The sequence below is a fragment of the Thunnus thynnus genome, chromosome 3 (genome assembly GCF_963924715.1).
Source record: "Thunnus thynnus chromosome 3, fThuThy2.1, whole genome shotgun sequence".
Taxonomy (NCBI): Eukaryota; Metazoa; Chordata; class Actinopteri; order Scombriformes; family Scombridae; genus Thunnus; species Thunnus thynnus.
In genome coordinates this window covers 38,360,555-38,375,667 of record NC_089519.1, presented here as the reverse complement: position 1 = coordinate 38,375,667, position 15,113 = coordinate 38,360,555, and the positions used below count along the sequence as shown (strand labels likewise).

The window sequence follows — 15,113 nt, the reverse complement described above, 5'->3', positions numbered from 1 at the left end:
GACTTGAAAAGCTGTGAGCCCATCCTTTAATATTTTATTTTTTTTATATTTTATTTTACTTGGTGGTAAATAAATACAATCAGATGACTGAAGTTTTCTCAAAATGGCTGTTGTGTGACAGACTGAGGCTACAGTCGCAGCTGATCAAATCACTATTTATGATCATGAAGTTCATACAAGTTCATTAATTAATGTATAAATAAACTTCACAGTGTTTCAGGTAGAGAGTTGATGTGAAGGCAAATGTTGGTGACTTCTGAGTTTAGATTTGTTCAGTTTAGACTTTGTGTTTGCATGTGCTCATGGTGAGAGTGTGTTAAGTTTTTGTTAGGTTTTTTGTGTCCATGTGTTGAGATATTTGTCTCCATCCTGATACGAAGCAGGTGAATGAATTTAGTATCTCTATGCTGTTTTAACGTGTTGCCACAGTCTGTGTGTCAGCTGCAGTAACAGGATGTGGTCGATGGACAGATGGGAAACTTTAATGTGTCAAAGTCATGTCAACATTTCATGAGTGTAGCAACATAACACACTGGTCAGCTTTTAACCAATCATGCTCTTTCTCTCACGCATGAGGAAATGTGAAGTTTTAGTTCCTGTTTGAGGTCTTCATCACTCTTCCTGTTGTGTCTCTCAGCTCTGCTCCCCGGCTCATAAAGACTCTACAGATTCAGTTCTCTCAGTCTGCAGGAGAATCTACAATTAACAAGACTTCAGTCAGGAAAAAGACAGCTGTGAGTGTTAAATACATTTCTATCTCTTCACTGTTTTAGGGAGCGGTCAACCTCATTCAAGCTAACCAACCTATCTGACATGTTGTGGTGCTTTGTTGAGTCCTGTAGCATTAACGTCATTAACTCTGCTGAGACAGCAGCGTCTGCTAGTTGACTGTCTCTCCCTTCCTTGTGGTTTTGCTGTAATCAGGAAGACTTTATGTTTACAAAAATATGGATTCTCCATCTTATCTCCTTATATGATTCACCACACATTCATCACACAATCTGACAAACTTCATCAAACTGATATCATACAGTCTGACACAGACTGTGATTTTACACAGATTTTATTGGAACTGTCTCACACAGTGACATGCAATAAACTTACATTAATGTTATTGCAGTCTCAAGGCTTTTTTTAGTCTTGTTGACTTAAGACATTTCTCCACTCTCCCAAGAGAAAGTTATCAGTGTCACATCCTGCCTGGACTTTTCCCCCCTCTTCTCATTTCTCAGTATGCACATCCTTGATTCCTTTCCTCGCCTCCTCTCCTCGCGTCTAAGTCCCTCCCACCTGAGATGCGAATGGAGGAGGCGAGGAAGAGATAGGAGGAGAGAGGAGTAGCTTCTCAGCCGTCATTCTAAAGCAACGTCAGTTAAATATGAAGTGTTGCACAGCTGCATCATCTGTCCATTGTTTTGTTATAGTCTACCGCTGTATTCTATGATCTCTGTCAGATGAGTATCACAGTGTTCATGACAACTTATATATTTACTTTTAATTCAAATCACAACATTGTAGGAATGTCATACATTGTTATTTTTTATTTAACACACACACACACACACACACACACACACACACACACACATATGTATGTATATGTATATAAAAAAATCCTTCTCTCACCCCCCTCCCATGGGGGGTGGTGTGTCTCTACCAGAGTTCTGGGAGTTTGAGGGTTCTGTGCAGTATCTTAGCTGTTCCTAGGACTGCACTCTTCTGGACAGAGACCTCAGATGTTGTACCTGGAATCTGCTGGAGCCACTCTCCCAGTTTGTGGGTCACAGCCCCCAGTGCTCCCATTACCACTGGCACCACTGTTGTCTTTACTCCCCACATCTTTTCAAGCTCCTCTTTCAGCCCTTGGTATTTTTCGAGCTTCTCATGTTCCTTCTTCCTGATGTTGCTGTTGCTTGGGATTGCTACGTCTATCACCACTGCCTTCTTCTGTTGTTTGTCAATCAACACAATGTCCGGTTGGTTAGCCATCACCAGCTTGTCAGTCTGGATCTGGAAGTCCCACAGGATTGTAGCTTGGTCATTCTCAACCACCTTAGGAGGTGTCTTCCATTGTGACCTTGGGACTTCCAGCCCATACTCAGTGTAGATGTCTCACCAGTCCTCGGCCTCTCTCGTTCCGCTTAGTGTACAGTCTCAGGGTGCTGGACTTGGGATGAAACCCTCCATGCATTGTGAGGAGCTTCCTTGTCTTGATATGAGTGGCCTCTATCTCCTCCTTTGGCCAGCTTACTATATCAGCGGGTATTTGATGACTGGCAGGGCGTACGTGATGATGGCTCGTATCTTGTTCTTCCCATTTAGCCGACTTTTCAGGACCTGCCTTATTCTGTGTAGTTGGCTGTGGCTGACTTCCTTGCAGCCTCCTCATGGTTTTATATATATACAGTACTGTGCAAAAGTTTTAGGCACTAAAAGAAAGTGAGAATGCTTACAAAAATATTGCTATAAATTGTTTTAATTTATCAATTAACTTCTTACAAAGTTGAGTAAACAGCAGAAACCTAAATGAAATCAATATTTGCTGTGAGCAGCTTTGCCTTTAAAACAGCAGCAGTTCTCCTTGGTTCACTTTAACACAGTTTTTCATGGTAACTTGCAGGTAGATTGTTGTAACCATCTTGTAGAAAGAATGGTCTTCTGTGGATTTATTATTTAGGCCATCTCAGGTGCTTCTTCGTGTAATCCCAGATTGACTCCATGATGTTGAAATCAGGTCTCTCTGGGGGCCAAACCATACCATCTGTTGCAGGACTCAGGACTCACGGGTCATGGGTGCTGAAAAACTTCCGCAAAGGATACACCTTCGCATCCTCGCTCATAGCTCCCCCGGCAAGCCCCCTCTTTCCTCGAGATGCAATTTAGGAATTGAGACATCCGTAAATATTGCATGCTGATATCAGTTTCTGGGTCACAGTGTAGCGTAGGGTACTGAAATAGTTACTTAAAATGCCAACCCAGTCAAGGAACAGCTTCCAAGCATATCCCAGGGAAGACAGGCAAACTTTCCTCCAGACATGCTCCGGGGATCAGCACTCCTCCTTCAGAACAGGATTGTTCACAGTGGTCCCAGCTGGTTTTCTTTTACTATTTCTGCTGTCTGTCCTTCCATTCTGATTGTACTTACATCTTACAGCACATGTAACATGCTATGTTAATACTGTAGAGCAGCACTGACAGAAAAAGAAGACAACAATTATTAACTGAAGTCAAAAAGTAAAATAAAAAATACGGTGGATTTGCATCTTTATAGTGACATTAAATACTTTACCACTGGTACCCATGTTTCGGCATATTCTGTCCCATTATTTTTCAGTGTAAAAGCTTTCTTTTCTAATTTAATCATTTCTATTGCCTCAGTGATCCATCCATGAGTGATTCATTTATGATTTTCAAATGTTTCTGATAGATGATGTTTGGACTCATAAGTAAGACTGAGCAACAGAGGAGGTAATCTTTTTTGATTCAAGACAGAGGTTCTTAAGTCGGCAGTCAGCAGAATCCAAAAGGGAAGCAGGCAGGATCAGAGACTTATACACAATGACTATGGGGACACAACAGAATATCTAGTAATATATAATAGTTTGTGGAAATGGCAAGTCCTTCATGTTGAAAATATTCTTTGATTTTAACAGGGAGAAATGAAGACGAAGGAGGACCTGTTGAAAACTCTGGAGGATTTGATAGAGAAGGACTTTGAGGACTTCAAGTGGTTCCTAAAGGATGAGAGTCTGGAAGGCCACCAAGCCATCAAAGCATCCCAGCTGGAGAAGGCAGAGAGACGGGACACTGTGGATCTGATGGTGCAGACCTACCAACTTCCTGGAGCTGTGGAGGTGACCAAGAAGCTTTTAAAGAAGATCAACAGGAATGATCTGCTGCAGAGTTTATCAGACAGCAGCTCAGGACCAGAAGGTCAGTCACAGGAAGAGAGAAACATGATGTCACTGCAGGGTGAGAGGTACATTTTAATACTGCAACAATCTTACGCAAACAAGATATTAACTTGTTCACACAAGATGCCATCTGTCACATCCAGACTGCGGAGGTCAGACAGAAACGCTACATTCATGTTATTTATTTGTTTTAATACTGAGGAACTTCCACATTCACACAGACGACCTTCATCTGTCCACCATGATTAACACAAACATCTCTGCTTTCACTGTCAGTGGAAAAGTCTTCACTTCCACTCTGATATAGCAGTTCTCAATTCAAATCAGCTTTATTGACACAAATGCTGTTACATTATTGTCATAACTAAAGTGCATATTATTATATTTTATTTATTATTAATTATCTATCAGTGGATGTCAGTGATGATTGGGAGGCTTCAGAGAACAGAGGACCTTCCTCCTCTCAGACTCGTCCTCCTCGTCCTCTTCCTGAACTTTCCAAGGACAGCAGTCAGAGTGAAGGTAAACTACTGTAATCTCTGGTTTGTGTTTGTTGGTGTAGTGTTCACATTGTTAACAAGTGAGAACTCCTCTGGAGCTCTCCTAACTATTGTTCGAGATGGGAATAGTTTCCTAAGTTAAGAACACTGAAACTGCAGCAGATTTAGTGGCTGCAAATCGGAACTGTGGCTCATTGACATCTCAAATCTTTTTCAGGGCTGCCAAGCCTCACACATTGACCATGAGACTCACACTACTGACACTTTTCACATGCTCTCGCACTGCACGTCCATTTTCTCACACAGTGGAAAACAATGTTAATATAATGTTGCTGCATGAAAAGAGAACACTGACAGCGTACAGAAAGACAAAATGGAGCAGTAGGGTGCAAACACTGAGGGGGAAAGCAAGAAATGTACACAAATCTATTATGTTGTAATTTATTCTCATGCATACTGCTCAGAGTAATCTCAGTTTCAGTCTCAGGTGGACAGCTCAGCGAGCACTACGCATGAGAGTTCTCTAATATTTGTTGTGATATTTGGTGAAGACACATTCACATAAACCTCTCTAAAATCACACCACGCTTTTTTTTAACTTTTGGCTGTTTGATTTTCATCCTACATTCTTCCACCAGCTGACCGCTCAGGTACACCTGACTTCATTGCACCACTTGATTAATTAAAACTAATTAAAACAGAGCCCCTAATCTGCCAATAGTAGAGAGAGAGGTGGGGGTGGAGGGGCTTCTGTCATGTCTCTGTTTAATGCCTCAGTGTAATTTATTTTGCATATTCTGTCTACTTCCCATGGCAGCCAGTCACTCACCTCTCCTGTCCTCACAGTCCCTGTCATTCTCCACCTGCCCAGGTAGGTGTGGGAGTCAGGGAGGCAGCGGAGATACAATATACACACACACATGGTGCAGCACACAGCCACTAGCCTTATAATATTAATAATGGAACAGGAATTATTAAATGGGCTTCATGGAGAATGAAAAGAAGTTGGAGCGATATAATAAGATGTATCAAAACTGTAGCTCTGCGTTAAAACAATGCAAGGGGCTGTGTTGGTGTGCATGTGTTGTTTAAGGCACCAGTGAGACAATAAAATACAATCCAGGAAGTCAAGTTGGAACTACATATTAATGCATTTAAAGGCACCAAAACACTGCACAGCTGTTTGAAATACTCACAGACAGGATTTTACAACCCATGAAAGTTAACACAGCAACTGTTCCATCTTTTGTTGGGACGCTTGTGAGGTAAACAGTCGAATATGGTGTTCACATTGTAAAGTCCACCACGAACGTGTGCTTGCATTTAAGCGATTGGTTCATGCAACACCTTGCCGGATGAGGTCGCATTGCAACAAAAGTTGAGCCCAGTTCAACTTTTTTGCTGAGCAATCACGGCAGTGTTTTGCTGAGTCCTCTACGATGGCACACTTACTGCACAACACACTGCCCACATTCAAAAGACTGAGAGGACTGAAATCAGTCTGAACACCCCCTAATGCTTTGTTTTTTCTGTTTTTGTTTGACACAGATGTGATCGTTCCAGTACCAGAGCCAAAACCCATCACACATTACCAACACATGCTTCGGTCAAACCTCCGAGACAGATTCATGTGTGCACAAGAGGGGTGGACAGCGGATAAGCAACATCTGGTTGATATCTACACAGAGCTGTACATCACAGCTGGTGGTGACGTACACATCAACACACAGCATGAGGTCAGACAGATAGAAATGGCAGGGAAGCCAGCAGAAACAGATAAAGCTCTTAAACCCAGTGACATGTTCAAACACCCTTCTGGAGAATACAGACCCATGAGAACAGTTCTGACCAATGGAATCGCAGGAATTGGAAAAACATTCCTCGTACATAAGTTTGTGATGGACTGGGTTGAAGGAAAAACTAATCGAGATGTGCATCTCATTTTTCCCTTCACCTTCCGTCAGCTGAATCCACTGAAGGGAGAAAAGTTTTGTTTGGCAGAGCTCATTCATGAATGCATCACAGAAACTAAAGACATCAAAGAGGAAGCTCTAAATCACATCTTTACAACTCTACAGTCATCAGGAAACACCAACTATGACAAGAGCAAATACAAGCTTTTGTTTGTGTTTGATGGATTGGATGAGAGCCGCCTTCAACTGGACCTTAATGGCAACGACATTCGCTCCATTGATGTAACAAAGTCAGCTAGAGTAGAAGTACTGCTGAGGAAACTCATCAATGGGAAACTGCTACACTCAGCTCGCATCTGGATAACCACACGACCTGCAGCAGCCAATCAGATCCCTCGAAACTTTGTTGACAGCATGACAGAGGTCAGAGGGTTCATTGACCCACAGAAGGAAGAGTACTTCAAGAAGAGATTCAAAGATGAGCAGCAAGCCAACACAATCATCTCCCATATCAAGACCTCACGAAGCCTCCACATCATGTGCCACATCCCAGTCTTCTGCTGGATCACTGCTACAGTTCTGGAAGATGTGTTGAAAAGCAGAGAGGGAGGAGAGCTGCCCAAGACCCTGACTGAGATGTACACAGAATTCGTGGTGTTTCAGATTGACTGGACCAAAGAAAAATATGGCCCAGTAAAGTGCATTCAGTACATTAAATCATTAGCAAAACTAGCTTTCCACCAGCTGGAAAAGGGCAATCTGATCTTCTACGAGAAAGATCTGAGAGAGAGTGGCATTGATTTCAATGAGGCCTCAGTGTGCTCAGGAGTGTTCACACAGATCTTTAAAAAGGAGCGTGGGAAGAAGAAGATGTTCAGCTTTGTCCATCTGAGTGTTCAGGAGTTTCTTGCTGCTCTCCATGTGAAAATGTCACTCATCAACAGCAACAAAAATGTGATGCCTTTTCCACAACCAACAGTCCAAAACCTGCGACTGCTTTTAAAGAAAACCTGTATAAAGAAGATCCACAGGATTGCTATCATAAATGCCTTACAGAGTCCAAATGGACATCTGGACCTGTTCCTTCGCTTCCTCCTAGGCCTTTCTCTGCAGACCAATCAGGACAAACTAGAAGACCTGCTGATAAAGAGAGAAGGTAGCTCAGAGACCAATCAGGAAACAGTCAAGTACATCAAGAGGAAGATCAGTGAGAACCTGTCTGCAGAGAGAAGCATCAATCTGTTCCACTGTCTGAATGAACTGAAGGACCATTCTCTAGTGGAAGAGATCCAACAGTACCTCAGATCAGGAAGTCTCTCCACAGATAAACTGTCTCCTGCTCAGTGGTCAGCTCTGGTCTTCATCTTGCTGTCATCAGAAAAAGATCTGGACGTGTTTGACCTGAAGAAGTACTCTGCTTCAGAGGATGCTCTTCTGAGGCTGCTGCCAGTGGTCAGAGCCTCAAACAAAGCTCGGTAAGTGTACAGGTAACTGCAGATACTAACTGTATCACATGTGTGGGGTTGTTTCCAACTAATGAAAGTAGATCTGCAACAATTAGTCAATTAATCAATTAGTTGCCAACTATTCTGATAATCGGTTAATTGTTTTTGAATTTGTACCATCAACTTGTCATGTCATGCAGCATCAGTTTGCACTTCAACAGAGGAGGTTTATATTAAACATGATGATTCAACAAAATTAATATGATTAGAGCTGCCATGATTAATCAGATAATCAATTAGTTGCCAGCAATTAGATTAATCGCCAACTATTTTGATAATTGTTTTGAAATCGTTTTTAAGAAAAAATGTCTAAATTCTCCGATTCAAGTTTCTCAAATGTGAATATTTTCTGGTTTCTTTAGTCTTCTATGTCAGTTAACTGAATATCTTTGTGTTATGGAAAAAACAAGACATCTGAGGATGTCATCTTTGTCTTTGGAAAACACTCATTGACATTTTTCACCATTTTCTGACATTATATAAATCTTAACCTCTAAACCACTGAGGCGCCTCACTATCTACTTCTTATTGATGATAAAAGTATATTTGTCTAAATTACTGTGATTTAGGGGAGATGTGACTTTAACTTTTGAGGAAATGACTCATTTGTTTAATGTTAGTTTCCATTGAAAAAAGAAAAAAGAAAAAAGAATCATAATTACCAAAATACTCTTAATTGACCAAGATCCTAATGATTTATAGAGAGAGAGAAAGCAACTCTAAAATTGTGATTTTTACAACAGAAACAGTGTCAGTGTTTGTCTTTGTCACTAACTCTCTCAGGTTGAGTGGCTGTAATCTGTCAGAGAGAAGCTGTGCAGCTCTGTCCTCAGTTCTCAGCTCCCAGTCCTCTAGTCTGAGAGAGTTGGATCTAAGTAACAATGACCTGCAGGATTCAGGAGTGAAGCTGCTCTCTGCTGGACTGGAGAATCCACACTGTACACTGGAGACTCTCAGGTCAGATCACACTGTGATGCTTTAGTATACCACTGTGGTGTACCTCAAAACATTAAGTAGTGTACGGTCAAGTTAAGTCAATTTTTTTCATATAGCGCCAAATCACAACAGAAGTTATCTCAGGGCACTGTTCACATAGCAGGTCGAGATTGTACTCTTTAATGTGGGATTCATCAGTAAATAGGACTTTTTCCAGTCATCCACTGTGAGTTGTTGGTATTTTTTAGCCCACCCCAAGCGCTTGGCCTTGTTTCCCCTCCTGAAAAGTGGTTTAGAAACTGCTACTTGCCCTCTGAGAATGCTACAACACAGCCTTTTTTTGACACTACTTTTGCTGTTTGGAGTCCTGCGTTCTTTATTTAGCAAATTATGTATTTGTGATGAAGTTGCTTCTCTGTCTCTCAGGGAACTGAGCCTGATGTATTAATCTTCTGATGGTGTGGTCAATTTTTGTCTGCCTGATCGTGCTTTGGATACAACTGATTGGGTTTCTACAAAGCATTTTAGAGGTCCATGCACTGCCCCCTTAGAAACCTTTAGTCTGGCCATGATTGACACTGAGAAAGCCCCTCTTTGTTTAGAATAACAATTTGACCTCTGACACTTTCACTTAGTTCTGATGCCATGTTTCACACTATCACAATGTTACTTAGTGGGCAATGATCTGCTGGAAACTTGAGACACAGCCATATTTATAATAGATGAACACTGGCTGCAGGTTGAGTTATTGAACAAGCCTCTGATGAGTAGATCAAATCCACCTGAGTGTCATCTGAATGCTTCAATAGAGGGGATATGACTCAAGGAAATTTACAAAGTGGTTAAGTTGATCAATGCCACAAATTTGCTTAAATTTGATTGCTGATATTGAAAAGGTGCAAAATATTAGATTTTTTTTCATTTTACATGTTATAACTTCTTGTGTTTTTAAATGTTTTTGAATCCTCACTTTCTGATTATTTCCAGGTTTACATGAAAATATTAGAGATTTTTAATGTGGTCTCAGACTTTTGGACTTCACTATATACAGTATAAACAGTTCCTCCTCCACCAAACACATAGAGTGGAGAACAGCAGAGAGATTTAAATCGTGTGAAGTTAAATTTTGCTCAAGTTCATGAAAACTACACTTGTTATTGTAAGTGTAATAAAACTTCTGTGAAAAAGAGTAATTTATCAAGTCACCAGAAGCATATATTTTCTTAAATGCAATATTTTCATCTGTAATGGCTCATTCTCCCAGTATTTTTACACAGCCATAGCTTCTTAGGTTAATAGCCAATTGTCATGAACAAGCTAAAACAACTGTATATAGCTGTTGAAACTGAATGTATTATTCTTCTTGCACAGCAATAAAAAGAACTGCTAAGAGATTTGATAAAGCACTGGACCGATAAGGAGTTTTGATAAGATGAGGGGAATTAATATTCACTTTCAGCCATGGTGTTGGTGATGTACGTAGTCATAACATCAATATGGGAACACACCAGCACGTATTAATATCTCTAGTATCATGATGTGACAATTTTTTTTATCACATTAAGACTTGTACCAGTATTATCATGAATAATATAAATGATATATGGCACCTCCACGTTCTCCAGCAAGGGAAACACTTTATTTTGTTGTTACAATGATAGTTTGATCAAGGATTTTTTTTCTGATTTCTACAATATGCTTAATTTGACCATATTCATCATCATATGTCTGTACATTGAATCATAAAAACATTTCACAAATTTATGAAGCACAGCGTTGGTTCAACTGGAGACTCTTTAGTTTAACACAATCATTTGAATGTCGCCGAACATACAGGTTAATGTCAGTGAAGAATCACAGTGTCTACCAACCTTCTGCAAGTACATTTCTGGAAATTACATGATGAATATTCTTTGTTGTCTTAATTTTTTTAAAATTCTGCAGCGAATGTAACACTCAGCAGTTAAGTGAGTCAACAGACTCTGTTGATGATGGACTGTAGTGTCATTTGACTTTATTGTAACAACTGTCATCAAAACAAGAATGATGCACAAAAACACTAAATCTGTGTGTGTGTGTGTGTGTGTGTGTGTGTGTGTGTGTGTCTGTGTGTGTGTGTGTGTGTGTGTGTGTGTGTGTGTGTGTGTGTGTGTGTGTGTGTGTCTCCAGGCTGTCAGGCTGTCTGGTCACAGAGGAAGGCTGTGCCTCTCTGGCTTCAGCTCTGAGATCCAACCCCTCCTATCTGAGAGAGCTGGATTTGAGCCACAATCATCCAGGAGACTCAGGAGTGAGGATGCTGTCTGCTGGACTGGAGGATCCAAACTGGAGACTGGACACTCTCAGGTATGAACAGACAACAAGAGCTCACACACTGTTTCTCTGTCACACTGACAAGCTGAGGACTGTTGGTTCACAGTCTGCACCAGCAGCACTGCTGATAACAGTGAAGACAATAACTGATGTGCTGAGAGTCCCTGTCCCCACTGAGACTGATCTCTGAACTACTATCAGACCAGGATCGTGTGCTGATCATGTAGCAGCACCTACAATACACATCATTCCTGTTTTTACTGCAAATTAGAGTTTTGTGATCTTAAATTGTGCTTCTATCTCATTCAGTTTATGATCTTAGCCTTATCTGACAATAATCCTGATGTATATGTGTAAGGAGGGAGGTCTGTTACATCACACCAAGCACTCCCAATCTTTCCCTAAACTGCATCAACAAATGACAAGTGTGTGTTAACATGTGACAAACAGAAGAGTAAAATACAGTGAAAGAAAAATATTTGTACGAAACTCAGTGATGGAGAGGAAGAACAAATACATTTAGCCTCCCTCATTTCTGACAAAAACGCTGCTTGCAAAGATGATGACGACAGCCGAAAGGACCTACATTACTCTGCAAATACAATACCATGAATGTGTACAACCACTAATGTGATGAAACCATAAAGTAAAGAAAACTTTACTGGAAAATCCCTGATGTCAGACTGCAAACATCCATCACAGGAGGCTGAAACAGTTCACTGATGTACCTGACCATCTATCATAGTCACAAGAATTTTTATTTGTATACTGTAGCTTAACATCACAGAGAAGACTGCAGGAGCTGCGACTTATCATCATCTTACCAGAATCATGTAGTCCTCTTACAAATAACTTTAAAACAGGATGTAAAGATATAAATCATCTTCCAGCTTTTTATCCTGACATCACTGTCATGTGTCACCTCAGAACAATGACCTCATGTACACTCAGTCATATCATGTGACTTTAGGTGTAATGTGCTGTTGTTGTGTTTATCTGATCCCTGATCAGTTCAGACACTGAATGATGATTGTGAGAGGAACATGAGAGTCCACAAAGACGACAAACTGTCTCACTGAAATGTTCATCCATGTGTTTATGTTAATTTAAGTAGTTGTTATCTAGCTGCTAAACTGTTAAAGTGCACAAATTCTATTTCTTCTGTTTTTTTTCTATTATCAAACAGCCTCAGGTTCATCAGCACCACCCGCTGGACTGGAGGGGAGTCAACCCTGATTTGCACATAGCTGTGAAAACAAAGACTGATTGTAATCAGATTTGAGATCTGATGAACAAAGACTCATATATATGACTAAATGTAAACAACAGTTTATTAAACCTGGATTTTATCCAGATGTGAGACTCTTGAAATGACGTGTGTATATGGGACCAGAGTGCAGCTGAGCAGCTAAACAGTATCAGAAAAGTGGTGTAAGAACTATTTATGTTTCTTAATTTGAAAATTCCCCAAATGAACCACAATAACCAGTGATGCAGCGTCCAGTTGTTCTGAGAGTAAATTAGTTAAATTAAATAAGAGAAGAAGGCAACAGGTAGTGTGATCAGTGAGGTTGTGATCCAGTTTGAACCCTGCAGACCTCTGAGGTTGGTCAGCTCTGATGCTTCTTCACAGAATCCAAACATGCTGAAGCTGCTTTTATGTGTTCATAAACCTTCACTCAGATCCAATATTAAGACAAAACAGCTGGATTTATGAAGATCATTGATGAGGAAACTTTTGAAGGTTCATTCTGACTTTGTTTCTTCCTCCAGGGTGGAACATGGTGGAGAGCACAGGCTGAAACCTGGTGTGAGGAAGTGTAAGTGTGTGTTCACTTTGATTCATGAAAACAATGTAGCACATGTTAAAGTAGTTTAAACCAAAAGCTTGTTTATCTGCATTACATTCTCAGTTTGAAAGAAGATGTAAAAAAGATGAGTCATTATCATATATAAGTTTTTATCTCATTGAGTCTATTAATGAAGCAACAAATAAACCATCAGGTGTGTTAGATGATAAACTGCCGCTGTATTGTGTCTTGTTCTCTCCATCAGATGCCTGTGAACTCACACTGGACACAAGCACAGTGAACAACTACCTCAAATTGTCTGACAACAACAGGAAAGTGACATATGTAACACAGGAGCAGCCATATCCTGATCATCCAGAGAGATTTGATGTCTTGACTCAGCTGCTGTGTAGAAATGGTCTGACCGGTCGCTGTTACTGGGAGGTCGAGTGGAGAGGAAGGGTTCATATAGCAGTGAGTTACAGAGGAGTCAGAAGGAAAGGAGGCAGTGATGCCTCCAGGTTTGGAGGGAATAATCAGTCCTGGAGTCTGAGGAGCTCTGATCGTGATGGTTACTCTGTCTGGCACAATAACACAGAAACAGACCTCTCCTCCCTCTCCTCCTTCTCCTCTGTCTCTGACAGAGTAGCAGTGTATGTGGACTGTCCTGTTGGCACTCTGTCCTTCTACAGAATCTCCTCTGATACACTGATCCACCTCCACACCTTCAACACCACATTCACTGAACCCCTTTATCCCGGGTTTAGGTTCTGTGCTGCTTCCTCAATGTCTCTGTGTTCCAACAAGTCAAGTTAATTCATATAAAAGTTGCTCAGTGGTGCATGAAGCCAAAAAAGCCACTTCCTGCTGAAAAGAAATTACACAGATGAATGCATACTGCCCATAGAGCATGCATACCAGAGACTTCCACCGGTCGAGCTGGCTAACTTTCAGTTTAGCCCTCTGCTAACTTGGGGATGGGGATAAAACGATTCAATCGTGTGGCTCTGCCAGAGTTTCCAAATGTTATTGGACCAAATGGATCACATTCTGATAGTAAATGAGATATTTCATGGGTTGTGAAGCTAAAAAATGTATCCACTGTTTTACAACCACTCCTTTTCCCATAATTTTGTGCAGGAAAAATGCTTTTGGGCCCCTGTTGGACCCTGAGGTTGTAATAGGCTCATTGATAATGAACCCTGTGCAGAATAGATCACCAGTGATCACCGCACAATGAATACAGGTTAGATTTTTTTCCGACTTGATCCTGACTTCTGCTCTGACATCCTGCACACATGAGCAATGATGACCTGACAAGATGGAGGTGCCGCAGTTGTTGGAGCTGCAGCTGCTCTCCACTGACTGCAAGGATCAGGGCATGATGGGAAATGTCTGGCTTCCCTTGATCAAAGAGCTGATTGGCTCAGGTGTTGGATCAACAATATTACGTTTTATAGAAACTCTTCATTTTTAGTTTGATCTTGATTTTATTATTCTGATCTTTTACTAAGAATTCAGATGTGTTGATGACAACATTTATCAGCCAAAGAGAAGGAAAACATTCAGTATTCAAATATTACAGATTGACACAATACGAACATTATGTTATATTTAATTCTTGTCAGCATTATGAATTGAAACAACGTAAAACCTTTGGTAACGAGTGTGACTTGAAGATTCTCTTCTGTACAGATATGAAGTCCTGACAGTCTGAATATTTGACAAATCAATGTCTAATGTCTATTTCTGCTCCTGTCCTCTTGCATTTTGAGTACTGACTGGTGTATTTATGTATTTATTTGTTTGCACATTACAAAATACATACTTACCTTCTAAAATATTTTTAAAATTATATGTGTACACAGCCATTCACGTATATGTTACAAAAACACACTTTTACCTGCATATACTCAGCTATACGTTCATTTAAAGTAAATAAACATTTGTGCAGGAGAGGCAGGAATGGAAGGATGCCAAGACCTCTCCCAAGTACTCAATACAAGATTTTACATTGAATAAAATAATTTCATTTCATTTGAATTTCTTTATCTCTGGAATGAGATGTGAATGAGTTTGACAAGTAAGCTAATTTATAGTCAGCATGCTGACCAGGAGGTAGTGGTACACCTGCTATTGGTTGAATTTCGATGTAAAATATTTTAATGATATTGGAGATTACAGAATAAATGCTGTTTTGATGATGACAAGGTACAAGGTTATTTTTATATGGTATACCCTATCA

General features: G+C 40.4%; 1 protein-coding gene across 2 annotated transcripts; it reads left to right on the top strand.

Annotated features, from left to right (window-relative positions):
- Window positions 1–3,467: 3,467 nt before the first annotated feature.
- On the top strand, window positions 3,468–14,905 carry LOC137180421 (NLR family CARD domain-containing protein 3-like). Of its 2 annotated transcripts, none has more exons than XM_067585778.1 (7): window positions 3,468–3,933; window positions 4,326–4,436; window positions 5,963–7,802; window positions 8,616–8,789; window positions 10,938–11,111; window positions 12,852–12,898; window positions 13,134–14,905. In XM_067585778.1, the coding sequence occupies exons 1-7, from the start codon at window positions 3,660–3,662 to the stop codon at window positions 13,682–13,684; spliced, it is 3,171 nt and encodes a 1,056-aa protein (XP_067441879.1). In that variant the 5' UTR covers window positions 3,468–3,659; the 3' UTR covers window positions 13,685–14,905. The 2 variants fall into 2 exon arrangements, with proteins under 2 accessions (XP_067441879.1, XP_067441878.1); XM_067585777.1 differs by having other exon boundaries at window positions 3,468–3,972.
- The last annotated feature ends 208 nt before the right edge of the window (window positions 14,906–15,113 follow it).

Bases quoted from the DNA above. Each gene is read 5' to 3' on its own strand.
- LOC137180421 (XM_067585777.1), top strand. From the start codon at position 3,660: ATGAAGACGAAGGAGGACCTGTTGAAAACTCTGGAGGATTTGATAGAG. The intron at 7,803-8,615 runs GTAAGTGTACAG...TAACTCTCTCAG, and splicing joins AGAGCCTCAAACAAAGCTCG to GTTGAGTGGCTGTAATCTGT. The intron at 12,899-13,133 runs GTAAGTGTGTGT...TCTCTCCATCAG, and splicing joins GAAACCTGGTGTGAGGAAGT to ATGCCTGTGAACTCACACTG.